The sequence below is a fragment of the Phodopus roborovskii genome, unplaced genomic scaffold (assembly GCF_943737965.1).
Source record: "Phodopus roborovskii unplaced genomic scaffold, PHOROB, whole genome shotgun sequence".
Lineage (NCBI taxonomy): Eukaryota > Metazoa > Chordata > Mammalia > Rodentia > Cricetidae > Phodopus > Phodopus roborovskii.
In genome coordinates this window covers 27,438,339-27,465,598 of record NW_026126447.1, presented here as the reverse complement: position 1 = coordinate 27,465,598, position 27,260 = coordinate 27,438,339, and the positions used below count along the sequence as shown (strand labels likewise).

The window sequence follows — 27,260 nt, the reverse complement described above, 5'->3', positions numbered from 1 at the left end:
GGACACGGCAGAGCTTCTGCAGATCCTATCTGTTTCTGGATCCTATTCCCCACCTCTTGGCAGGTGGTTTGTGTGCATTGCAGTGCTGACACTGGGCATGAGACACACAGAATAGAGGGGGCTGGGGAGCCAGGAGGAACAGAGCAAACCCAAGTAGGGGTGGGAATTTGAGTCTGTGCTCTGAGGCTCTTCTAAAACAAAGAAAATGTAATTACAAATGAATTATCTGAGGGCTCCTTCAAAGGCTTCTCCTTGGAGTCCTTGTGCTGTTGGAAAAGTACTGATTACCAGCCAGTTTGTGAAGTCAGACCTTTCTTTGCCACTCTGCGCATGCAGCCATGTTAGGTGGATAAAGTTAGTGACAATACTAGCATTCCTTTACTGTCTTCTGGGTTCAGGCCCTGCTCTATTGGGATGTCTGCTAGAATTAACTCATATTTCCCCCCACAGAGTAAGATAGGTACTATTACAGTGTAAGCTCTGCAGATGAAGTTATTGTACCCAAAGCTAACAGCAGGTGCATTAGTCTGAACTTTTGGTCCCAACTCTTCAACCCTCTTTACATCCATGTACTTATTGTAGCCTCTTCAGGGTCTAGAATATTTCCTAGCCCTTGAGTTTAGGCTTGGCATATGTGTTCTCCTAAACTGTGTTCTTAAAGAAATGTCACTCATCTGTCTGTTTCCTCTTACCCCTCATGAGTTTCTAACACCATCAGGAAAATAAATACCCAACATAACCTGCCGGCCCAAGAGGAGAGTAGTGCCTGAGTTGAGCCATCCCAACAACCCACACGCCACACTGGCAACAAGAAGCTGGGCCACCCCAGGTGCTGCCGCTTGCAGCAGAGCCACCCTGATGTACAAGCACAGGCAACCCAAGGCACAGGCAAGTAACCAATCCTAAATCAGTTTAGCCTCTCACAGAGCAATAACCAATGCAAGCATTAAGCAGGGCTACAATTTCAAGTCGGGATAGTGCACAGGACTACTTTAAGCGCTTGTGTGCTTTTTTGCCTTGCACACTCTCTCAAATGAAGACACTTAAGCTCTCAAGTGCTGAGGGATTCCAGCAAAACGCTGAGCTCTCTGCAGCTCCCTGTCAACATCTATCGAATGAGCAGGTTGAGTTGAAGCAGCATTTCTTTCTGTGTAGAACATGAACACCACCTGGTACCCAGTTTTAAAAAGATTGGCCGGGTGCAGCAGACATACCTGTAGCCTCAGCTACTCAGGAGGCTTAGGCAGGGAGAGATTGAGCTCAGAGGCTTGTGGCTAGCATGAACACACTGGGAGTCTTTCTCTCCCTCTCCCCACCCACGTCTCTCTCTCTCTCTCTCTCTCTCTCTCTCTCTCTCTCTCTCTGAAAAGTAGTAACCCATAAATAAAACTTTTTCAAGGATTTTAGACTTTTCAGCATTTAATAGTCGCCAGAAGGAAGGACTCGCAAAGCCCTTCCTACCTACCCTGAAGAACTGTAGACAGTTCATGGTTGCTGGGGTATGGGAAAGACATCTTCTCCGAAAATGTAGCTATTGGTAAGTTGCCCACATTCTATAAATAGAACCCAGGATGCTGTAAGCAACCTAACTAAACTCATACAGTCGCAAACCCCTGCCAAAGTACATGAAAGTAAGAGGATTAATTGCAAAAAAAAAAAAAAAAAAAAAAAATCACTGGGGGGTAGGGCAAGGGAGGATAATGAGAGTAAACATGAGCCACATATAATACACATGCACGAAAATACCAATTTGGCACTAGATGGCATTGTCAACACACACACACCAAATCCCACCCATCCCTATTATGATGCACTCACAAACCTAAAAGAATTCCTTATTTCAGAGTGAGTGGACAGTATCTGTTATACAGCAGCCCCTCCCTACCTCCTTCAAACTCCTGCACAGCCTGGCACCATCCTGAGTCAATGACAGTAGAGGGAAGGACCTGGATCCTTCTCCCTATCAGCTCACCCCAAAACAAGCTCACAGAAGAGCATCTGGAACTGGGGAGCTACCAGGCAGGAGATGTGCCTCAGAAAGCAAGCTATGCTTACTTGATCTATTTCCTTAGTCTGCAACCCAATCCCTGCCCAGTCACTGAAACCATTTTGCAGCAAGGACACCTAATAGCCAAATTCTCCAGTCCTCCCCTCCCCTGCTCTCCAGTCCTCTTCTACCCTATTGCCCCTTGATGCAGCGGTTCCTGGACCTACACTGACTTTTTTCTCTTGCTTTCTAGATAGGCCTGGAACACCTCACTACCTCTTATAGCCTCACAATACATCCTAAAGAGCCCCATATAAGTGCCCCATCCCATCCAACCTTGAGCCCAATTACCTTCTTTTCAACCAGCTTTCTTCATTGTCCCGCTGAGAACAGAAGTGTTTCTGTCTTTCACTTTTAGTGCTTTCCCCTCCATTTGTAATATCCCCCTCCACTCTTTACATCTACTGATTTTCTATAAGGCTATTGTCCTTCTCAAATGCCACTATCTTAGTGAGACCCTGACCTCTCCCAGAATTCTTCATTGCAGCAACCATGTATATATCTGCTCCTACTAGGTAGAGTAAGGATTCTCTTCCAACAGACTTTAGTGCTTGCAGTCAGGTCCCCTTCTTAACTAACTTTGGAACAATGCCTGGCAGATTCCAGTAAGTGCCAACATGAATGAATGAATGAATGAATGAATGAATGAATGAATGAACAAACGAACAAACAAACAAACAGACCTACCCCTCCTCTGTTGCCAGGCTTTACCCACCGCTGTGCTGCCTGACTTCCAGGACTTTTCTAAGAGATGCTCCCTGTGTCCAGGGGGTAAACTTGGTCTTCTCTGTAGTTTTATCAGATGCCCACTTTCCAGGGTCCCTGAGCAAAGCAAGATAAAGTTCACACCATCCTCTGAGACAAGCTTGAGAGCATGAAGACTCTTTGGCTTTCTCTTAACTGGCAAGAGTATAAATTACATGCCCAAATTACTTTTATTTTATTTGGACACATGTAAATCATTCTAAAACAGGGAGGACAAAATTAAAAATAGCTTACCTATTTGGCTGGGAAAATGTCTTCCCATCTGTATTCATTCATTCAGCATTTCTATGATTCTTACTAACCCTAAATGCTATGTATACAACTTATTCTATTAGCTCTGTTTTTTTAAGTTAAGTTTTCTAACCTCATGCTGAGCAATGTGCATATAAGTACCTGATTGGTATGACATAGTTCAATGAACACTCACCCAAAATAGATACATAGATACTCTAACATATTCTTCTAAGGCACCTCATAAACTCAACTTTAATGTGATCTGTTCTAGTGTATAAAACATTCAGAGTAACAAAGACTCAGAACATTTAATTTAAAGCAAACTTGCTTATTAAGCAGGGCTCTGCCAGTACTTATGTGAAACATGCCTGGAGCTGAGAATATTTAAGTAAAAAATAAAGCTCAGTAGGCAAAAACTAAAATGAATGCTCTAAATACAATAACAGAGGCAAGCATCCTATGTTTGGCCAGCTGAACTCTATCAGAGGCCCCTTCTGAACTGTGAGCCGGTTCAGGCACAAAGCAGCAAAACCAGAGCCCATATGCATTGCCCCCACTGCCTCAACCCACTAAATTTTTCCCATGAAACTCTTAAACGATGACAGAGGAAGACCACAATGAATCCATGCCCCTCCTTTGCATTCCCAGGTGAGCCATAATGGCTTTAGTTTAAGTGTTCCTTGTACAGTTGACAGTACCAGACCTGACCATGCATTCCTATATGACTCTGGCCCTCACTCCCAGACCATGGATTATATCCTGAGTTTCTACCTTTTGCCTTAAGGCCTTTTTTTTTTTTTTTTTTTTTTTTTTTTTTTGCGCCTCAGTCTAAAACAGGCCGCACACTTTTGCAGGAAGAGCAGGACTTATTTCTAGGACTAACAGGTGAGCCCAACCACTAATTATGGCTATGCCTAACAGGTGAAAAGGCTAGTCCACACAGAGGAAACAGTATATACTTGTCTCAGCTAGGTTTCTAAATGCCATCAACAAAAGCAACTTGAGGAGGAAAGGGTTTATTTCATCTTACATCGCTGAGGGAAGTCAAGACAGGAACTCCAGGAAGGAACTGAAGCAGAGGCTATGGAGAAACACTGCTTGCTGGCTTGTGTAGGCATAAGAGAGTCCATAGAAGCGCAAATAAAAGGATATCAAATATTCATTTGGAGAACACTCACACAATAAAGGTAGAGAGCGCCTCTTCTGCCCTGGGGATGCCAGAAGCTGTGACCAGGTCTCTGGCCACCACCCAAGCAAGAGAGAGCAATTCTTCTTCTCCCTCTTACCAGTCCACAGGTAGCAATGGAGACCACGCCTTAAAGGGCAGGTACCCCAAAGGCTATTGGCTGAATGAGTTTCCACAACAGGCTTGCTCAAACTGTTTTCTTATAGAGCCCAGGACCACCTGCCTGCCCATAGTGGACTGGATTGGGCCCTCTCCCATCAATCATTAATCAAGAAAATGTCTCACAGATTTGCCTATATGCCACTTTGAAACAGGCATTTTCCCAATTGAGGTTCCTCTTCCCAGATAGCTGTAACTTGTGACAAGGTGACAAAAACAACAACAACAAATAATATAAAACATAACCAACAAAACGCAAATACACGAAGGTTTGAAGGTAAATATTTATAAACAAAAGGGAACCCAGCATGAAGGGAGTACAGCTCCAAACGTGGGGGACTGAGAGTCACCATAGGCTGATGCAGTGGGCAAAGACTGGCGTCAGAAGAGTTTCCAACACATTCAACTACAACCACCTTCTCCCTTCTTGATTCTGCAGTTGGAGATCCAAATATGAAAACTGGAGGATGATGAAATCCACCCTAGAAGAGCACTAAGTGTTTTCAGATGCAGGGGGTGGGGACACAGCCACGGAGACTCAGAAATGGGGGAATTAGGAGAAAGAGGTGAAATGGAAGCAAAGCATGCCATTATGAGGTAATAAAAAGCTTAATCACAAAGGAAGCAGAGTGTCAGGGTGTGGAGCTCAGCAGTTACATGCTGGACCTGCATACACGAGGTCCTAGGTTCAAAACCCCACAAGCAGGGGAAAATGTGTGACAGATTCCACTTGTGTCTACCACTTGTCAACTAGATAGCAATGGGCCAAGGATAAATGAAATGAGGAGGACACTTACAGGTGACAAGTCATCCTAGTGTCTCCGCTACCTCAAGACCCAGAGGGCAGAAGAAGTTGGTACCTGGCTGGGGAAAAGTAGAGGCTCCATCCTGCTGGGAATGAGTCACAAGCAAGGAATTTCCCCACCTGACAATCCAGATTTTTAGCAGATGCCCAAGAACCCAGAGCTTTAAAGTCCTTCTCTCCTTTTTTTTTTTTTTTTTTTTTTTTTTTTTTTTCCGATACAAGGATTGTCTTAAGGCAGTCAAAGAAGCCAGAGGGTCATCCTCCCCCCCCCCCCCACACACACACACATCAACAGATTAGCTCAGGAATGAAGGCCTGCTCTGAACAGACCAACATCGGGCATGGTTAGAAGGTCCTACTTTGAACACAAAGCAGTTAAGAACATCTGATTATCTGAATGCTTATCACACACTGGCACTGTGGCAGGTACTGCTAAGTAGTTTTCCTTTAAAAGCATTCACCAAAACACATGAATGAGTAGCATTCACCTTGCTTTCTAAGGATGCAGCTGAAATGACTGGCCAGAAAGCAGCCTAGAGGCATGTGTTAAAGATTATTATGCTTAGTTCTCAATCTCCATCATTCCCACAGAGGCATGTGGTCATTTGGGAGGCTTCATTTTCAGAAAACAGAAACCTGGTCAAAGCAGTCCAAGCAAACAATGAACCCCACATTATCGCAAGGGACAGGGATGGGTCGCTGGACCCACAGCACTGGAGCCAGGCAGGTGTTAAATACCATCAGTGCGTGTCATGGCTCTGTGCTGCTGGTCCTAAACACCAGCTTCCCTAAGTGGCCAGGGACCCTGACCTAGTGAAGAAAGAGAATGGACTTCTTACATTAAAAGTCCTCATAAAGTCCCAGACAGAGTCAGAATTCCTGTTGGAATTTGTATCCTCCAAGTGAACCCATGGCTGTCCTTAGACTGAAAGGACATTCTGTGTCCATTGACCAATAGCCCCCATCAGAGTCACAGTGGGAAGGGCTGACATCTTTTGAATGCAGATGTTACAAAGTTCCAAACAGTTGATACCCAGTTGGTTACCTCTGTACTAAAAAATGTGTAATAATACCTACTAGACAAGATGTTAAAAGTTACACCAAAGTACTTGGCACACCTGTTCAGTCTATAGTAGTCACTTTGTTATTACTGGTATGATTACTGTTTTATTTTAGTTGGATTGAGTTGTTTTGTTTTGTTTTGGGTTGCTTTTGACATAGGGATCTGAATTTAAAGCCCATCCCAGATTCCCAGATGTCTAAAGCACGCCTGTCCCTAGGGTGGAGTCCTCTTTGGCTCTGCAGTCAGACGCCTTGTACAAGCCAGGCCTGTGTGCCAAGGTTACGCTGGTTCACCATCTGACGGCCACAGAGCAGTGAGTAGCTCCTGGGCCCCAGCAATGTCAATACTACCTTCCTGACTCCGCCTATTGTATCTAGAGGAAAGTGGCTGCTCATTGTCTTCCAGAGCTCCCCCCAGGAAGCATGATATCACCCTCTAACAAAAGCGGGAAAGCTGACAGATCTGCTGAGATGGGTGTGACCACCACACACACCTCCCTGGTCAAGCCGTGGACAAGAGGCTGTGACAAGCAGGGAGCAAACAGCAGCCACCTACAACATCCCTCTGCCCTGCCGACTCCTGTGACTGGTCCTTAAATGCCTCCATCTCTGTCACTTACACACTACATCAGTCATGTAATGGTGGGAATTCATTCCCCATCATCAGCAGATGTGCTAAAGAGTAAAGACTCTGCCCATCTGGTCAACCCTGATCTTCACTCCTGCTCCCACAGCCTTGGGGGAAGGAACATGGTCAGACTCCTGGAGAAACTGGAGAGGCAGCCAGTTGCTTGCTCACAAGCCTGATGGCCTGAGTTCAATCTCTAAAACCCACACTGGAAGAATAGAACCAAAGTCTGACCTCTGTATGTGTGCCATGGCATGTACGCACATAAGCATGCTTACACACACACACACACACAAACACACACACACACACACACTCAAGCACAGGCATGCACATAAATAAAGCAGATCTTAGAGGTAGTTATAGAAGGAAGCAAGCATGGCTTCTTCTAAAAATTATTCTGTATTTGTGATGTAAGCGAAGGAAGAGTTCAGTCAGACTGGTGGGAATTGGGTTATCAGTTTAAAATACCAGAAATAAGGGAGGCAACTTTAGATGTTGCCTTTCCTGGAGGCTGGGAGTAATGCCAGCTGATCTCCTGACCCCATGCCTGATCTGGTTGGACCAATGCAGCTGCCTGGATCTCTGTAAAGAAATTCATCTGGAAGCTAATGCTGCAGGTCTGGAGGTTGTCATCGTGGTACCTGCATCTTACTGTTCTCCCTCTTAATGTTCTTTCTATGACTAGCAACACCAATTGTCTAGAAATATCCCAAAATAAATCTGATTGGTTTTGCTGTTTCTACCATCCCCTGATGGCTAACTCTTCATAAAACCCTTGACTATCAATATTTCTGTGTGCCATTTGCCTAATTCTCTTCTTTTGATTTTCAGAGCTCAAAAAAACAAATATTGCTCAATATTTGTTTCCCTTTAACATGTACAAAATTATCATTTGCTCTCTCTTAGCCCTTCCTCCATCAGTTAGTTATGCCATGTTTTCTAGCACACTGAATAGTGCCACCTCTATGCAATCAGTCATTAGCACACGGCATCTTCTTCTCCTAAGCCTCATTCAAACTTCCTGTTCATCCCGGCAGCTTCTTGCCTACAAGGTTGAGAAGCTGTATTGGACCCAACCTACAGTCTCCACCATTTTAACCCAGAATTTTCCAGAGCTTAAATCAGGTGTGTTATAACTAACACTCTGCTAAATTTCAACATGTAGAGAACAAAGTCCAAGATATTTAAAATGGTCTCCAAGGCCCTTTCTAGTCTGACTCCCACCTTAACTTTGTACTTTATGTTCCAACTCTACTCCTCTTCCTGCAGCTTGACCTGTAGTTTCATACTGCCAACCCTCTTTTAGGCTGCTTCCTCTAACGGAAAGTCTTTGTTTTTCTTCTCATTTTTCTCCCATGTTTAAAATAGTTTGGGCCAGACTCCTGTAATCTCTGCACCTTGGAGGCAGAGACAGGAGAATCTCAAGCTCAGAGCTAGCCTGGCTACACAGAGTTAGTGCAAGGCAGCCCAAGCTTTACAATGAGAACAGTCTCCAAAACCTTTGTCTCTGCATAACTCATAAATATTTTTTGGAAATATTTGTGACTGTTTAGGGGTTCTTAAAAACAAAACAAACAAACAAACAAAAAACTCAACCTGGAAATTTCCCTGTGTTGTTTTCTTAATTTTTTTTTTTTTTAAATAAGCAGTCAGTGAAGTCATTATATTGGTTAGGCTTTTAATTAAATGTTTCCTTTACTTTTATTATAATTTTAACTATTTCATCATGCTGGGGACCAATCTCAGGACTATGTAAACTCTAAGCAAATACTCTGCTACAGAACTACATACCCAGCCCTTCATTTTTGAAACAGCATTTCTCTGTATAGCTCAGGTTAGAATTAAAAGCCTTATGCAAACCAGCCTGGCTTTAAACTCATAATCCTCCTGTCTCCACCATATAAATGCTGGTATTAAAGATGTATGCTTCCATGTGTTGCTAAATATTTACATTTGACAGTTTTGGAATTAGCGCATTAATAGAGTGACTGCCTAACATGCATGAGACAGTGAATTTGATCCCCAGCAAAGCAAAAACCAAACAAAAATATTTATATAGAATTTAGATGCTGTGGTCTCATTTTGTATCACTGAATCTAACAAATATTTCTGTCATCCTTGTAAATACTTTTATTTCTTATAAATTACAATTATATCATTTATCACAAAATATTACAACTCATTATCTATTTTCCCACTAAAATATGAGCTTTGTAAGTTATAGGGGGAATGGGTCAACCTTGTTTATAATCCTAGTTCCCAGTACTGTTCATGGTCCAAAGTAAGTCTTCAATAAGATATCACCAATTGAAACCAAAGACATACAAATAACAAATGTCAAAAGGCATGCAAAAATTTGTTAAATGTCTATCAAATAAAACCTGTGTATTCCACAATTATAAAATACCTAATACTAAGTAAAAATCTAGCTGAATATTCGTTTGAGTTTATCCTTTATTTTTGATGCCCAAAGAAAGAAATTTTCTTTTTACTTAAAAATTAACCTTTTAAGATAACAATAACTATTACTTTCATTGTATATGAACTTGAGCTACTATAAATATTTTTTTCAATATGGCTTCAACCCGTCTACAACATTCCTTTTTTTCTTTGAGGTCTACACAGTACCAAGTGTTCCTTACTACAACAGTTAAACTCTATTAGTTAAAAAAAAAATCACTAAAAGTCAAATGCATGCACTAATAGGAATAGAAAGTGGATAATACTAGTTGTTAAAGATATTAAAAATTGAAATAAGTTATAATTCTTGCCCCAAACTCAAGGGGACACCGATTGTCTGTACAAAATTAGGAAAAAAAAAGATGAAAAGGAGAGCTCACCTAGGGAAGGTGGAACAGTTTGCCAGGTAGGGGCTTAAAAATGCTTCTTCCATAGGGCTGAAGAGATGGCTCAGCAGTTAAGACTTCTTGTCCTTAGGACCCAGGTTAGAGTCTCAGCGTCCATATAGAAGCTCACAACCATCCATATAGAAGCTCACAACCATCCATAAATTCCAGGGGATCCAGTGCCCTCTTCTGTCTCCACCGGCACCAGGCACACACATAGTACATAGACATACATGCAGCCAAACCACCCATACGAATAAAATAATTTTTTAGATTTTTAAATTGCTGTTTCCAAATGGGTAATATTCTACAAAGGAGTGAGACAAAGGAATGGGTTGCTTTGCTGTTGCTGCTATTGTAGTTTTGAATAATTTAATTTTATTTTATATGTGTTGGTGTCAGATCCCCTGGAGTTAAAAGCTGTTGTGATCTAGGAATCAGACCTGAGTCAGCTCTTAACTGCTGGGTCTTCTCTACAACCCCAGGATGTGTAGATGTTGAAGGTGGTCTTGATATGTACCATGATCAGAGATGAATGGATGAAACCTTAAGGAGTTTAACCATGTTAGGGTCTTGTGGAAAAGACTGTAAGTGATAAGATCTTTGCCAGATGCTGGAAGAGATGACATCAGTGTTTCTTTGCACAGTGATGCTGGTGGCAGACTTCTCCTTTGATTACATTGACGTCATTGAGGGAGTTCTTACTAGGTGCTTGACATGCAGCATCATATTTGATCCTTATAGCAACCCTGAGAAATGGATATTCTTATCCAAAAGGGATGAATGACTAGTGTGCTGTGATTATCCATTTTGAGCTTTGATATTATAAACTCAAAACTCAAATTTGTGATTTCTCATCTATATTTTAAACTGCTACATCTTACCTGCCAGTTTGTTGTCAAGTTTCTCTGGGTCTTCGATGTTTAATGGGTATTCTCTAAACATCATATTAAAGTGATAATAATTTCTCATTTGCACATAATTGATGCATCATATTTCACATAAGCAGAATTCCTATTAATTTGTGTCTTGTCGAAACCTACTTGTGATTCACAAGACTTTTAAACTAACCACTTCTCTCCTGCAATTAACATTCATAATTGATTTTTAACTCAAATAACAAATATAACATTTAACTATTTTTGAAAACGGTATCTTTTGCTTTGGGACAATCCTTCTTTTCTTTTCTTTTCTTTTTTTTTTTTTTGTTGTTGTTGTTGTTGTTGTTTTTCAAGACAGGGTTTCTCTGTATAGCCCTGGCTGTCCTGGAACTGACTCTGTAGACCAGGCTGGCCTGGAACTCCCAGAGATACAACTACCTCTGCCTCCCTGATAAAGAAATTTCTTGAATCCTGATTCTGTGTGCTGACTGGGGCAATCAGAGGTGACATGGTAATATCTATCTTCTGGTGGGTGGGACCACAAGTAATAAGTTGATATTTTCAGAAGATTTCAGAGCCTTCCTCTCTAAAGCCCCACAGCAGTGTTCTCAACCTGTGGGTACCACCCCATCAGCAAACCTCTATCTTCAAAAACATGTACATTACAATTCATAACAGTAGCAAAATTACAGTTGTAAAGTAGCAACAAAAATAACTTTATGGTTAGAGGATCACCACAGAATGAGGAGCTGTATTAAAGGGTTGCAGCATCATAAAGCTTGAAAACCACTGGCCTAGAGGACACAGCTTGAGAGAGATTTGAACAACTCCGTCCCTCCTGGAAAGACATCTTAGAAGAATTAGACTCTTCCCGGAAGTTCTATCAGGGCAGATCTGAGAGGGAAACGCTAACAACAGCAATGGTTGAAAAGGAACATCTCTGAAGAAGGCCAGCTCTTCCCTTGGAAAACAATTCTAAGAGGTGTCCTGACCCCAACCCCAAGGAAGAGGCTCCACCTGGAACTACTTTCCTAACCTAACTATTGCATTTCCTCTGCCTCCCCAGACAACATCTCTGCTATCTCTGAATCCAGTTGTTTAAAATGTCACATAAGACAGGAAAGATAGCTTAAGATGTGTGACCTAAAGACTTCAGACTTCCCATCTGTGTGAATCATGTAGGACATCCATGATAAAGCAGAGAGGTGATTTTAAGTGTATAGAGCTCGTTAGAGCAAGCAGCCAGGTTTGATGCTATTGGAATTAAGGAGTAGGTAATATAACTAAGTTATGAGAACTTATTTGTAACATGAAATTGACAATAATCCTCACCAAAACCTTGAGTTGTTGTAGAAGCTACAGACCTCTTGGAGTTTATATATCATCAGGTTGCTTTGCCATTCAGAACAACCTTCATTTAAGCAAATACAGAATTTTTATTTTTTAATTATGTTTCTTCCCTGAAAAAAGGAACATGAGGCTACCAAGTAGACTATAAATATATAATTCATACCTCCCTTGCCACATTAGAGGCTGTCTTGAATAATGGACTACAGTGGCTGTTGCTGTGGTCACTGAGACTCAAGCATTCAAGCTCATGGAGGCTTACACCCAGAATGAAAGTTAGGAATCAATACAGACCTTCCCTAGAAACCAAGCTTTCTGTATTTTACTTTCTAACCAGAACACAACCACCTCTTCCTTGTCATCTTCCCCCAAGAAATCTATTTCAAAGAACTAAAGTCATGCAGCAAAGAAACAACTATTTGGGCCATAGGACTTTTTTGTTTGGTTTTATGACTATTTTTCTAAACTTACATTGCCAAATGCCACAACAAAGTCGCTTCAGGGGAAAGTAGTAAGTTAAAACAGCTAAACAGCTGTGTGTGTGTGTGTGTGTGTGTGTGTGTGTGTGTGTGTGTGTGTGTACACATGTAAGTATATGAGCATACTTTATTTCACTTAAAACTATATCAGAGCAATCAGTACTTGGGCTTTGTATTATTATAATCTTTGATGTAAAATATGTCCCAGATTATATATCACTGATAAATTTGACACTTGGAAAACAAGACAAAATTAGGGCATCTTGATAATTATTTAAAAGGACATAATGAAAAAACCAACAGTAATTTATGTTAGTTATAAATTACTATATAAGTAGATCTCAGGTACTCTTTCCATCTTCGATACTCTTTCCTTTCAGCAATTGGTGTCACTCTTAAAATATTACTAATAAATTTCTAATACATTGGCTGTTGAAATCAAACTGAAGAGCTGTATGGCAAACTATACACAATAATGTTAACTTACTGGGTTAATTTTTTTTAATACTTAACAAAATATTTAGACATACAAAAATAACATCACAAGCATTTGTATCCAATTCTATTGCTATCTGTAGCCTCACCAGTAATTTTGGTAAAATTCCCCAAATTCATTTCCTGTGTCAATTCCATTTTCACTATAATAATTAGACTATTTTCAAACCCATAGGGAGAAACCTGTGACAGTGATAAAGCATCTGTTATCTGCGGTTGGGTCCTGATGTTTCTCCCAGCATGTTTTACATCTGCTGGGTAAGTTACACGGCACCCCACTGTGTAGAGTCTGGGGTACACACACAAAACCCAAGCCCATTTTGACCAGTCTTTTTCTGAGGCCACTACTGCATTTGGTAAAATCCAGTGACCTTGGTAAATTCTTAAGTTTTAGTTACTTTGGACTATTCTTTATAATTTATTATATGTGAAACATCAAAAACAAAAAGAAACAAAACAAAACAAAAAACCTAAAGTCAGTGGCATAGCCCTAATTTCCCTGACTCCTACTTAAAGAAAAGCCTCGAATTCCAATACTGGGATTAAAAATAATGGAGATAAGAAATTTTTAACAGAAAGGAGTTTTTGTTTTTACTTAATAATGACAATCTGTACACTGCTAAGAAGGAATTTTGTTTCATAAAAAATAAAAAATAAATAAAAATCATAGAAAACTTTCTTTGAAGTAGTTACAACCTGATTTTGTTGTTATTGGTAAGGAAACACACCAGAATGAGAGGCATGAAAGAATATGCCTAAATAAGTAGATACCTTCAAGTAAGGTGACTTACTCCGTCCTGGGAGAGGCCATGGCATCCCAGGAGGCAGCATCCATAAGAGCTAGAAAATCCAGCTCATGTTGCAGGGAATCTGAACTTCAACATTGACATGTATAAACTGGAGAGTCGCAGAAGAGCAGTGTCAGCATCACCAAAATGCTGAGCAGTAGTCACCATGTTTTAAAATATGACATAAAAAAATAAATAAATAAATAAACATCAAGCCAAAACTTACCAGAAAGGAGCAAGCTGACTCCGCAGAGAACTAAGCCGGCTAAAGAGTCCATACTTCCCTAGATCTCCCCATCCAGCGTCCACAGATGAGCATGAGGTCCCTGTGAGCCTTTCAAAAACCCACGACTTTGCGACTTCCCACTTGCATGGTCTACTTTACTTGCTCTTGTTTACAAGGTGGAGGCAAGAAGGAATCGCACAGAAGCAGGCGGTAACAGTCTCATTTCTGTCTGAGCGCAGGGAGTTTTAAGTTCCTTTTTCCTGTTTCCTTTGTAGATTAGGATGGGAAAGGCTGTATCTTAAAGGCACTTGGTATCAGCAGGGCTGGGGGCACTGTGAGTCCTATCCATCTTGTCCTTCATCCAAGCACTTATCTTTCCTGCTTCGGCTCCTGCCTTGACTGAATTGTGGGGCAGAAGGACTTTGTTACAAGTGAGGTCCTGGTCAGCGTTTTCAGAAACAATAGGGGTATCCTCTCATAGGCCAGGAATTGAATAACAAGCCCTCCACCTATGTATGGTATGCGATGAGGACCAGCCCTTCTCACACTAATCAGTTCTCTGGGGTGAACTCAGGATCCCTGACAGAAGGGGCTTTGGGATCAGCGTTTGCTCTGTGTTTGAGTTTAACTCACCCGGTTTGAATTGGGCAAGGAAGTTTCCTGTGATGAGAAATCATAACCTGGAAGGCAATCAATTTGAGTGAGCACGGCTGAGGTCAGCTCTGAGCGTAGCCACAAGAGACTAGATTCCACAACCATTAGCCTATTTTCTTACACCCAGATGGCCTGTTTGTTGGCCCTGAGCCCAAACATCCGCCTGCTACTGGCTACAGCTTTAATTTTTATAAGCATTTCATCTGAGGGTGCTCTAATTTATTGGAGAGCTTGGCATGGGGAGATTTTAGTAACATGAATAATTTCATAGTTATAGAAAAAATATATGGAGGGGTACTTTTTGAGAGAGGCAGTTACTCTATAGCTTTGACAAGCCTTGAGCTCATTCTAGAGCCCAAACTGGCCTTGAATGAAAAAAAAAAAAAAAAATGATGTTTCTTCCTCAGCCTCCTGGGTATTGAGTTTAAACTGAAAACACCACTCCTGGATTATTACATACAGACTTTTTAAAAAATATCAGGCAGGTGAAATAGCTCAGCGGATAAAGCCAAGCCTGAGTTCAATCCAAAGCCCATGTGATGGAAAGACAGACACCCGAAAACGTGAACCTCACATGTGACTAAATGCATGTGCACACATAGGAAATATGAACAAAATTTAAGTAATCTTTATAAAGAGCAAACAAAAGTGATTATGTCTATAGGAGCGGAGTCTACGGATCAAAAGGAGAAGAACCACCGGAGTGAAGGATTCTCCAGCAAGCTCAGGCACCCTCAGCTTGTCCCAGTGGCCAGTATTTGTTCTCCCTGAAGGGTAAATCAAGCACTCCACTTCACCTGACTCTGCATGAAGAAAACTTACCCCTCCTTTTCCCACAAGCCACAAGTCCTGACTGATTTCTGCCCTCGGTGTTATCACTTCAGGAATGATCTTGAGTACCCATAGTGTTTCCAACCTAAGGAGGTAGATAGCTCAGCCCTGTCCTCAAGCACACCTGAGAGCAAACACTGACTCAACCTTAACAGTTTGGGAGCAGTTTCTGAGAAGCAGGAATGCTTTCGACCTTAGGGGTACCTTAGGGGTGGATAGCCCAGTCCAGTCCTCAGGCACATCTGAGTGCAGACACAGGCTCATATTGCTGCAGTGAGAACCAGCCTTCAGCACCTCAGGGATTGGGGGAATCTAGAGTGAGTGGACTAATCACTCAACTTGACTTTTCCAAGGGAGTAAAACATAATTCTCTGGGTACAGTGAGGGAGGGGGCAAAACTTAAGTCTCTGGAGCCATGGAAAAAGAGAAAAGCATGTGCTCGTGTGTGTGTGTGTGTGTGTGTGTGTGTGTGTGTGTGTGTGTGTGCGCACACACACACACACACACACATTTAGGGTCTATCAGCTTTTCTCATTTCTTTATTTATTTATTTATTTAGTTAGTTAGTTAGTTAGTTAGTTTACCGCTATCCAGATGTATCCCTTCTGTACCCCTCTTGATGTCTTCCTTCCAACTTTCCTTCTGTATCTTTCCTGGTGTTTTCCTTCTCTTGTGTCTTTATTTTTTCCCTTATAGCTTATATACCCCCAGAAAATCTTTCAATCAATATAAAAATTACAGCGTGGTTACTCTATTTTTCAAGTGAATGATTACATTGAATACAAGTGAAAAACAACATGTTTCCCATTTCCTTTACATGATTAAACATTTTATGTACACAGGTGAAAAATTATTTTCAAGAATCCACATACAGTCATGTCCAAGGAACTTGCTATAGATTAACAGAGTGTAAGCAAGCAAGGTATTTTTCTCAGTCAGTTCTTTTACTGGCATGTTGTATTTTGTGGTTACAAAGAAAGGATCAGTCACTTTATTATTTATCTTAGAAGGTAATCTTTTAAAAGATTTTATAGGAATCACAAATCTAAACTTTTATATGTGAAAAACAGCCAGTGAGCTCTATTTTAAATCCTCAGGGTGCATACCTACTCAACAGTGTTTTGTTTTGTTTTGTTTAAATCAGGAAGCTGAGGGCAGAACACATCCTAGAAAGAAAGGTACATCAGCCAGCAATAGCCAGGTTGCCATTGTTCCTGTTCCCTGACCTCAATGGGTCCCTCGTTCAATTATTAAAACTGTGTCTTTCTAAACTTTAAATTGTTCCCCAAGATTTTCTACCTCAAAGCCATTAACAAAAACATCTTAACCTTAAATCATTATTTAAAGCTTTGCTTCAGCTATAATGCACACTGAAACCCGTGAACACATTTCTCAACATTACAGTTAAAAGAGCTTGAGCTAACTTAGCTTCTGGAACACAGTTGCTTTCCTTAACCATTAACCTATGCTATAGTCTGCATGGCTCCTCATGAGAAACTCATAAATCATTGTTCCTACTTTCTATCTTCTGCAGCCCCTGCTTTATCAGGGGCAGGGGGAAACACCATGTCCTGCCTTTACCTATATAAATTTTCCCACTAAACTAACCTCTATCACAATCCCATACTATAATTAAAAACCCTCAATCATCAAAATTCTATTGAAGTACACTATTATTTTTTAAAACCATTGCTTCAGTTAAACAGTGCAACTTATTAAGAGGAAATCATCTCATAATAATCCATAGGTAGTCAGGCAGTGGTGGAGCATACCTTTAATCCCAGCACTCGGGAAGCACAGGCAGGTGGATCTTTGTGAGTTCGAGACCAGCCTGGTCTACAAGAGCTAGTTCCAGGACTGCCTCCAAAACCACAGAGAAATCCTATCTTGAAAAACCAAAATCATCATCATCATCATCATCATCATCATCATCATCCATAGGTGAAAAATGCCCAGTAAAGTGAGATATTTCCATGAGATAATTGCACTACATTACAGGCAGTAGGGATCCCGACACTCATTCACACCATGCCAAATACCAGAGAAAAATGGCAGCAGCAAACATGTAAAGACATAGCAGTAGCAAGCAACATTCTGGAGCCAATGCCCTTGGGCCCTTGCCTATCCAAGATTCATCCATCAATGCCTTGCATTCTGGTGGGCTGATGTACTGAAGTCAATTGCCACCTGCTGCTCCTTCGATATGACTGATCACCTTCAGGGTCAGACATAAGAATCTGAGTGCTATCATCACTTTTAGCAACTTTCAAATGGCAATAATATCTCCTTCATGGGTTTTGTTTTTGCATTTTTTAAGACAGAGTTTCATTATGCAGCCCTGACTGACCTGATTATGACTAGCCTGCATCCCTGTCTCAAAAATAGAAATAATCATATTAATATGCAAAATTATCTGGTACTGTGCCTAGCATCTTGATTTTTATTAGATTTTAGTAAGTTTCTTTTCATCTTTCCAGTCTGTTCTTACTTAAGTCCAAAGAGCTCTGCCAAAAAGGCATCTCCTAGAATTCTTATGAAAGAGCTCTAAGTTTGGCATTATAAATAGCCTCAGAATATGACTTTCTGGGTTCTAATCCAGGCTCTGCTATAATCATTTCCAAGTCGTCCTATTTCTTCAGTTACAAGGACTTAAGTTTTTTTAATATTTCTTGTCTGGATCCATCATCTCATAAGTATAAAATGATTAAATAAGTGGTCCCACTTTCGACATTCCCAGACTGGGACCAGATCTTTCATCTGGGTGATTCTTAGAGCCATAACTAAAGCCTGGGGTCTGGGTTATTATTTTTTTTGATGTTCATAGAAGCTTTATTATTAATAGTCAGAAGCTGGAAACTATCTACAGAATAATGAGTAAAAAATGTGGTACATTTTCACAATGAAGTATTACGCAGTTGTTAAAAACAATGACATCTGACTGGGCTGATCTGCTTCTTTTGCCCATGTCTGTCTTCATGGTCAAGATGCAGCTGGGGTCCCTTTGAAGTCTGTAGCACAGGTTTCCACTATGGCCCAGACAAAACCCTAGGATCTCTTCCACAGTCTGCAACTTTGTTAAGAGTCTGGGGTCCATGCTGCACCATGGGTCATACAGGTCTGTGTGACCCATGCTACCAGCCAGGACAATGGTATCATTCCAGCCCAAGCTGCTACTGAGAACCGTGTCTGGGTCCATGGTCCTATAGCAGCCAGGGTATGATTTTAGGTAGAACTGTGTAGGAGTAAGACAGAGTCTCACACAGTAGCCCAAAACTGGCTAGGTCTTATGGCAATCATCCTGCCTCAGTCTCCCAAGTACCAGGATAATAGGCACAAGCTACCTCACCTGACTAATGTTCTGTATAAGAACACAGCAACTAAGGCTTTGTGAAGTCTACTGGTCTTGAATCATATGAGGAAGTAATGGAAGGCCTTTGAAACAATTCCCAAGCACCTACTTTCTCAGACAAAAGCTTTGTGCTCAGTGACCACTTAGGTTGTTTCCATTGCTCACAGCCTCCTTGGATAGCTATTTTCTTTTTTTGGTTAGATTTTATTTGAGGAAAGGCCTTGTTATGCAAAAGAGGCTGGACTGGGATTCATGATCCTCTGTCTTCACCTAAGTGCTAACATGCCTGCATGTACACCACACCTGGCCCTGTTGACATTCCCTTTGCTGCATTCACTGGGGTGGCTTTCTTTGTTACTCTGAGAAGTAGCTCAGTTTCCTTTGCTGTATTGTTACTCCCAAAATATTAATCAAATCCTTCCTTCCTCCATTTTCCAGTAAGATTGGTTCTACCTCAGTCTTCCTTCTGCAGTCCAGGTAAGATGCCTAAGTCTAATTCTCCATTATCCAGAAGAATTGTGTGGTTTATTTTAATCTTCCAGACTCTATAATAATTCCATTTGTTTCTATGCATCATCTTCCAGAAGAATGACTCAGTTTCCTAAGTGCTCCTGGGTTTCCAGTTTGCAGCTAGTCAAAAGCCTGTGCAAAATTTTCTCTTGGAAATCAGAACTTTAGGATGTGTTATAGTGTATAGGTATAAGATGAAATTAGTCATAGGCAGACATTCTAAGATCCTATACTTGGGATATCTGTTTCTTGGATAAAGAACAAGAATGAGAGCCTCCCAATACATTCTTGGACCCATAAGTTTGGAGAGCTGGTGGGCAATGGGCTGGGAAGTTTTTAAATGGTTTGGCTTGCTGAGATTGATGAGAGAGAGAGAGAGAGAGAGAGAGAGAGGCCACATCCATCACTGGACAAGCCTTTTCCCAAAGCATAAGGAAGGGTGCTTGGACATGCTCAGAAACCATCTTTATAAGGGAGATGTGGTCATCATTAGTTCATCTTCATTCTCTGAGAAGCCTTGCTGATGAAGTGGGAATCAACTGTACCCTCAGCTGCTCCATTCACTGGAACAGTCGTCCTGACCCTGACATTTATCTTCTAGCCCTCAGCCTCTAAACCAGTGGTTCTCAACTTTCCTAATGCTATGGCCCATTCATACAGTTCTTCCCCAACCATATAATTATTTTCATTGCCACCTTACAACTGTAATGTTGCTACTGTTATGAGCTGTAATGTAATTATTTTTGGAGGCAGAGGTTTGTCAAAGGTGTCATGACTGCTCTACACTTTAGTGTCTAATGGGTTTTTGAAGACCACTGAATCTAAATTAGGTCTCCACAACAGTTTGCTCTGTTCCTCTTCTTTTCCTTCATGGTTCTTATCATATACTCGTGCCTATCATTTTTTATGTCTTCCTCTACCCCATAACTGACTGTATCCTCCATGAAACTGGGAACATAGCCAACCTCTCTGCCACTAAATTTCCAAGACCACGCACAGTGCAGGGTGTGTAGTGGGTCTTTTGTAAATTAGGTTTCATTATGACATATTCAAAGGGAATTAGTTTAGTTAATTCTCCTTCCCTACCCCACCTTTTTCCTATTCCCATGACCATACCATGTAGCCATCTATCTCCTTTCATAGTAGGGCTTATATAGATATTTAGTGAACTGATAAAAAAAAAAATTAAGGTACTACCATTGTTACCCATATACTCATGTCAAGAAAAGGGCTTTGAAGTCATGTTTTATTTGTCATATCTGTAATATACTCTCTGTGTGATGTGGCCAGTTGTATTCAGGTATCTAAACTTCGGACTCCACATCTTTGAAATGGGAGGAAATAATTTGTAACAAATGCACATTGAATTAAAACACTTTGTGACTTCCTGCTCTAGCCACAACCACTACCACCCCTGTTTTATGGTATTCACCAAGCAAAAATCAAAAATGAGCTCTAAAATTTATGTTCTAGGATCATTGTTGATAATAATCAAACCCAGGAAACAGATTGAGTAGTAACAAAGTGTGTATCTAGCCTAGTACAGGATAAAGTGCCCAAATGCCAGAAAATAAGGTAGAGCTGATGGATAGGGAGTGGCGAGGATAGTAAAGCATGTTGATTGGAGAAAGGACTGGTGAGAACAGAAAGTGTACATAACAAGCATCTGAAAACCTTAATGTGACTGTTTCTGTGCTGTGACGAAACAAAACTGGTCATTGGTACTCTACTCTTCATGCTCTTCTACAAGCCCGGTACCTCCTAAAGTAACAGTTCTGGGCATGTGGGTCGAGACACCTTTGGGCTTAAACTATCCTTTCTCAGGAGTCATACATCAGATAATTACATTACAATTCATCACAGTAGCAATATTACAGTTATAAAGTGGCAGGGAAATAATTTTATGGTTGGGGAAATCACCATCACATGAGGAACTGCATTAGGAAGGTTGTGAACCACTGTCCTAAAGTAATGAGCAAATACACGAAAGAAGCTGAAGGGGAGTCCTTGAAACTGTCGAGGCTTCGTAGTAGATGGATTTGAAACACTTGCCGGCAAAATGGACTGAATCCAAGGGACCCTTGCCTGCAGGACTTGAGTAGTCGAATCAGGTGTCTGTGACTCCTAGGCTAGCCTGGGCAATCGGCTTTATGCTGGTCAGAGGCATGGAGCCTTGGCATCATCACATCTGGCTTCTTACAGACTACCATGAAGCCTTCTGTGAATCTGCTGTTCTTAACAGTGACTAGCAGCAAAGGAAGGACCATCAACAATCAAGTCCTGGCCTTCAGCCAGGACAGCACAGCTAAAGTGGCAACACCCACTCTGGGGGATGGCTATGGAAAATACCTGATCCTCTCCAGACCGCTTTACTGAACTCTATCAGTGACTGTGGCCATTTTCCCTTCCTTTCCTTTCTCTTTCTGTTTCACTAATTCCTTTCTTTGTCGTTAGCATCTAACTGGTAATTGCTACGTTAAGTCCTTGTAAGATGAGACACAAAAGTGGATGATGCATTCTCTGCTTTTGAAGCTCGTCATTACACAAGTTGGTGACAAATGTATCATAACAGGAAAAGTTAAAGAACAAAACCAAGCATTGTGTGATTAAATGCCAGTGGGTGGTACAGGCAACAAGAGGTTCCATAGTTCTTTGCTTTGGTACCCCTTGGGCCATTAATCATCCATGAGTGTGTCATTTTTATTTTTTTTATTATTATGTTTTTATCCTCCTGGTGTTTGCTAGGCTCAGGTGGCACCCTCTCAGATACACTTGAGTCCCTTAAGGCAGAAGCTGTGTTGTTAAAACAAAAAGGGACCAAAATCCTCTCAACTATTAGGAGACAGAAACCTTCAAAAAATAGCGAGGCTTTATCGAGCAGGCCTGTGGTCCCAGCTACTCTGGAGAATCACAACTTCAAAGCATGCCTGAACTGCAGGGTAAGTTTAAATCCAGCCTTGGAAGCTTAGTGAGATCCTGTCAAAAATTATAAACAGAGGAGGAGGAGGAAGGGGAAAGATGAAGAGTCAACAGTGTTTACAGTAGCAGGGGATATAGCTCACTAGAAGAATTCTTACCTTTCTCATAGTGGCCTTTGGTTCAATTCCCAGTAATGAAAAATGGAAGGCAGGCAGGCAGGAAGGAAGGAAGGAAGGAAGGGAGGGAGGGGAAAGGAAAAAGGTGGAAGGGAGGAGGGAAGGAAGGAAGACAAGAAGGAAGGAAGGAAGGAAGGAAGGAAGAAGGAAGGGAGAGAGGGAGGGGAGAAGGGAGGAATGAAGGGAAACTTGAAGCAGAGGATGTAGTTTGGTGGTAGAGCTCTTGCCTAATATGTACTATGCTTGGGGAGGGGGGGATCAATCTTTAGCATAAGAAGGAAAAAATGGTATTAAAAATACTCAGAATGGGGATGTAGCAAGTCCCAGTATTTTCTTTAAAAAAAAAAAAAAAAAATGAGCTTTAAAATAAGTATAAATACAAAGGAAAGGTGAGCTCCAGTTCATCTTTGAAAATACAATTCAGTTGTCCCTTTATCCATGAGATATTCCTGCAGTAGTAACTGGGGTTATAATAAACACTCCAATACTGAACAATTCATCCACCTTGTAGCAAGCTGGCATTTGCTTCTTTTGGGTGGATGTCTTTACTTATGGATCTCATTTTTCTGTTGTAAACTCCAGTTGCCCTGGATCATTGCAGTCTCACCTGACCTTTTGTGTCCACAGTAAAAGCCAGTTATTCATATAATTGACCTTCAGACATGAAGATTGAAATGGATGAAGCCACAAACCTCTCATCCTCGAGCACGTCAGCCTGCCTTTTTGTGTGGTAGGATCAGAAATCTAAGAATGAACAGAGAAAGAAGCAAGTTGTCTTGGAACATAGGCTAGGCATTGGCACGCCATTGCTTCTAAAACATTCTTGTTCCACAATACACAACTAGATCTAGATCCGAAGTGAAAAAAATCCACCCTCCACCTCACCCCCAGTCCTCACTGCTAAAGACCAAATTCAGGGCCTTGAGCAAGTTAAGCAAGTGCTTTGCTACTGAGCTTTGGCCCAAGTCCTTCACCTGTTTGATATGAAGACTTATAAAATCATAAGTCAATGAAAGCCATTCAGACAAAAGTATGAACACTGATGATTTCTTAAAGTCATGTTTATTCAGATTTAATTTATATATAGTAAAATCAAAGCTTTTAAAAATTAGATTAGAAAGCACATACAATTGACCATCTTAACTATAAGTAGTAAATGGTGTTAATCATACTTGAACTGTTGTGCCACCAATCTTAAATTTTTTTCAACAGGTCTATCTTAGACATCCTGTCAGAGAACTTGTAACAGTGGCCACACCTCCTAGGGTGTAGCCTTCTTAGACAGATGGAAACCAACAGAGAATAGCTTGAGGTGTGGCTTCTTGGCACACTTTTTCTGGTGGGTCAGCTGATCCGGTACGAAGGACAGGAAAAAACGCTCCCTACTTATCATTTGTCTTTGGTTTAGCGAAGTCATTACAGCCTTGCCTTCATCTGTCTGTGGTTGGCTTATTCCACTTAGTACGATGGTCATTAACCCCATTCATTTTGCTGCACATAGCAAGGTTTTATTATTCCTGTGTGAATACTCCATCATATATATTTATCTATATATTACAAATTCTTCATTTGTTTATCCTTTTAATGGACACCTGGAATGATTTAATATATTAGTCATTGTGAATACTACAGTAAACATGACTATTAAGAAATCTCTTTTCTATGTTGACTTCATTTATTTGGGTATTGTGCTGGCAAATTTTGATAGGCTAGAGTCATTTGGGAAGAAAAAGCATTAATTAAGAAAATACTCCTAGCGGATTGGCCTGGGAAAGGCTATAGGGGCATTTTTTTTTTATTAGTAATTTATGTAGGAGGGCCCAGCCTATTGTGTGTGGTTCCACTCCTTATCAGAAGATCCTGAGTTGTATAAGAAAGCAGGTTGAGCAAGCCATGAGGAACAAGACAGTAGGCAGCATTTCCATATTCTCTGCACCAGTTCCTGCCTCGAGTTTCTGTTCTGACTTCCCTGAGTGATGGACTACAAGCTGTAAGGTGAAATAAACCCTTTCCTCCCCAAGTTGTTTGTGGCCACAATGATAGAAAACAACCTAAAACAGGTATATGCCCAAGATGGGCTACCTTGATCATAAGGAGGCTCTAGTTGTAGTTTTTTGAGGAACCTGCATATTAGCTTCCCTGGTGGCTCTACTAAATCACCTTTCCACCAATAGTATGAGTCCTTTTTTCCCCACCTCCTTGCCAGCATTTGTTACTTACCCAACACTGTTTTAGTTGTTTGTGTTTCCTTGTGTCCTTGTTTGTTTTGAACGTAATCTATTGTTTTCCAATCTATTTAGAAACATGATGGTAACTGACAGCATTTTTCTAACATAATCACACAATGTTATACATCAAAATGGCGCCCTAAATGAGATGTGAACAAGGATGACACTAACTGTCATCCTAACATGGAAGGGGAATCTCATGGGATCCCTACCCACAGACAAAAAGCTATAGGTAACTAAGGGATGCAGAGAATAAGAGAAAATATCTTTCCCTGGGAAAAACACCCCAATTAATTATCCAATACCAAGTCATCAGTCCTGAAGTCCTGAAATCATATACTTAACATTATGCAGACTGAGCAGTGTGTGTGTGTGTGTTGTCTGTCTGTCTGTGTAAAATGAAAGGGGAAATGTAAAAATAATGTAATGCTTTCATTTTTAAAACATTATTAACAGAGAAAGGGAGAATCCCTTCAGTTTTACTTTTACCCACAAATTTTGAAATGTTAGATTTTATTTTGATCTAATTAAAAATTTCCCTTTATCCCATGAACTTAGAAAACTGTTGCTTCCAAATGTTAGGGATTTTCCAGGCCTCTTTCTGTCATTTCTAGTTCAGTGCTGGTACCATTAGGGGACATGAATTGTATGCCTTAGCTATTTTAAATTTGTTAAGGTTTGTTTTACAGCAGAGAATGTGGTCACTCTTGAATGCTCCACCTGTATTTTAAACCTCTAGTGTTCCATTGTAGCTGGAATGTTCTGGAATCTTCAGTTTGGCTTGACTGCTTCATAGCATTGTCTTCTAGACCTTACTGACTTTATGTTTCCAGTTTCCAAGAGGAGAAAGTTAAAGTTTCCACCTCTCACTACAGATTAACTATTAATAATTTTTCATGTATTTAAGCCATTTCTTAAGTTTTTTCAAAATTAGAAATTTGCATTTTTCATCAATCTTGTTATCTATTTATCCCTATTAAATATTGTTGTTTACAGAGTTCCTTATTTGGAAGCACTTAATATTAATTGTGAGTAGTGTTTCTTTTTATTGTTAACACAGCAGACTTCTTAACCATCATGGTTACATCCTCATTCAGACCTCTGCCTTGCAAAGGAGTACACAGAGGGAATCTAGAGCTTGAGACCAAGGTCTTTGCTTACCAAGGGAACCATGATAGTAAAGAGAAGATAGGCTAGTGTTTCTGATTACTGGGCAGGTAATATAATCCAAATGCAAAAGTATGACAATATATCACATTAGGTGAAATGTAGGTGTTTGGATCAAGATTGAAATATGGTAGAAAAGGGGTGTCTAGAGACAATTTTCATTACAATCAACAACAACAAAAGCAATAAACAACAAGAACAAAACTTCTATCCCCACAAAAGTTTTTAATAACTAGAAATAAAAGGTTTTGAGTCAGGAAGTATCATGAGCAGAGTTTCATCTTGAGATCACTTTGGGAGCAATGGCATGCTAAACTTTTAAAACCTGAAGCCAAGAAAACTCATTGATAGATGAATATTGAAATGTTGCATCTAAAGATACCAACTAAGAGTCTACAGCAGCATCAACATTGGAGAGAATTGGGGCTGGAGAGATGGCTCAATGGTTTAGAGCATTTGTTCTTGCAGAGGGCCTGGGTCGATCTCTAGCCCCCACATGGTGGCTCACAACTATCCATAACTTCAGTTTCAGAGGACTGACACCTTCTTCTGGCCTACATGGGACTAGACAAGCATGTGGTACACAAACATGCATGCAGGCAAAATACTCATATGTATAAAACAAACAAATCTTTAAAAAATAAAGTTGGAGAGAATTGGAACTGCTAAGGTGATAAATACATATTTTAATGGCTGCTAGGTGGTAGGATAGAGGGAGGAGAGTAGAGCTAGTCTGAGTTTGCTATCGTGTAAATTGTGGTAAAGCACTAATGCAATGTCTAAGGATGAAGATGTTTTGGACTGGAGTTTATTGTGATACTTTGAAAAGCAAATGGAGGCATCTCAGCTAGTCCCTGACTATGTGGGGATTTGCTCAGTTCATTGTTGCTAGCCTGATAGCTTACATGCCCAGGAAAGCTCTCTGAAGATAGTCCATCTTTGCCATAGGATTTATAATATCCATGTGTATGTGCCCATAAATGATACTGGAGATATCGTGACCAGCCTAATTAGAAATAACAGGCTGGTCACTGTAAGAATAGCTGAACAGCATTCCTCTGAGGACTAAGTTCCAGCCCAAACTACTAGAGACTTAGCCCTAAATCTCTGCCTTTTGATATCTGAGGGATAAAAGAGTAGGGACTCAGTGTAAGACCACATGGAAGTCCCCTGCCTTTTATGACTCAAGGCCTCCTCACCAGATCTGTTCTGAACGGTTGGCCTGGCCTGTTGAACTCTACATAGGCCATCCTGCCAAGCTCTTCAGTTTTATCTGGGGCCACCACCCTTTGCCCTCTGCACTGTAGGTACAATAGCCTCTTCTCTTTTCCTGGCACATTCAGACTAATTTCCCACAAGACATCCCGCCCTCCTGGAGTTATGGTAACTTCTCCCTTTGTCTTAACAGCTTTCTCTGTTTATCACTTCAGTGACAGGGACAAAATGTGGAGGAGAAGAAAAAAACCCTGAACCTG

The 27,260-nt window shown here is 40.8% G+C and overlaps 1 protein-coding gene across 2 annotated transcripts in view; it reads right to left on the bottom strand.

Moving 5' to 3' along the window:
* The window catches only part of Tek (TEK receptor tyrosine kinase), a 90,173-nt gene extending 75,732 nt beyond the window's left edge, over positions 1 to 14,441 (bottom strand). Inside the window, exon 1 of one of the 2 annotated variants that reach the window (XM_051188184.1) lies at positions 13,952 to 14,441. In XM_051188184.1, the coding sequence (XP_051044141.1) occupies positions 13,952 to 14,003 (52 nt within the window). In that variant the 5' untranslated portion in view covers positions 14,004 to 14,441. The remainder of the gene's footprint in view (positions 1 to 13,951) is intronic. The other variant, XM_051188183.1, reaches the window with a different exon arrangement.
* Positions 14,442 to 27,260: the final 12,819 nt, after the last annotated feature.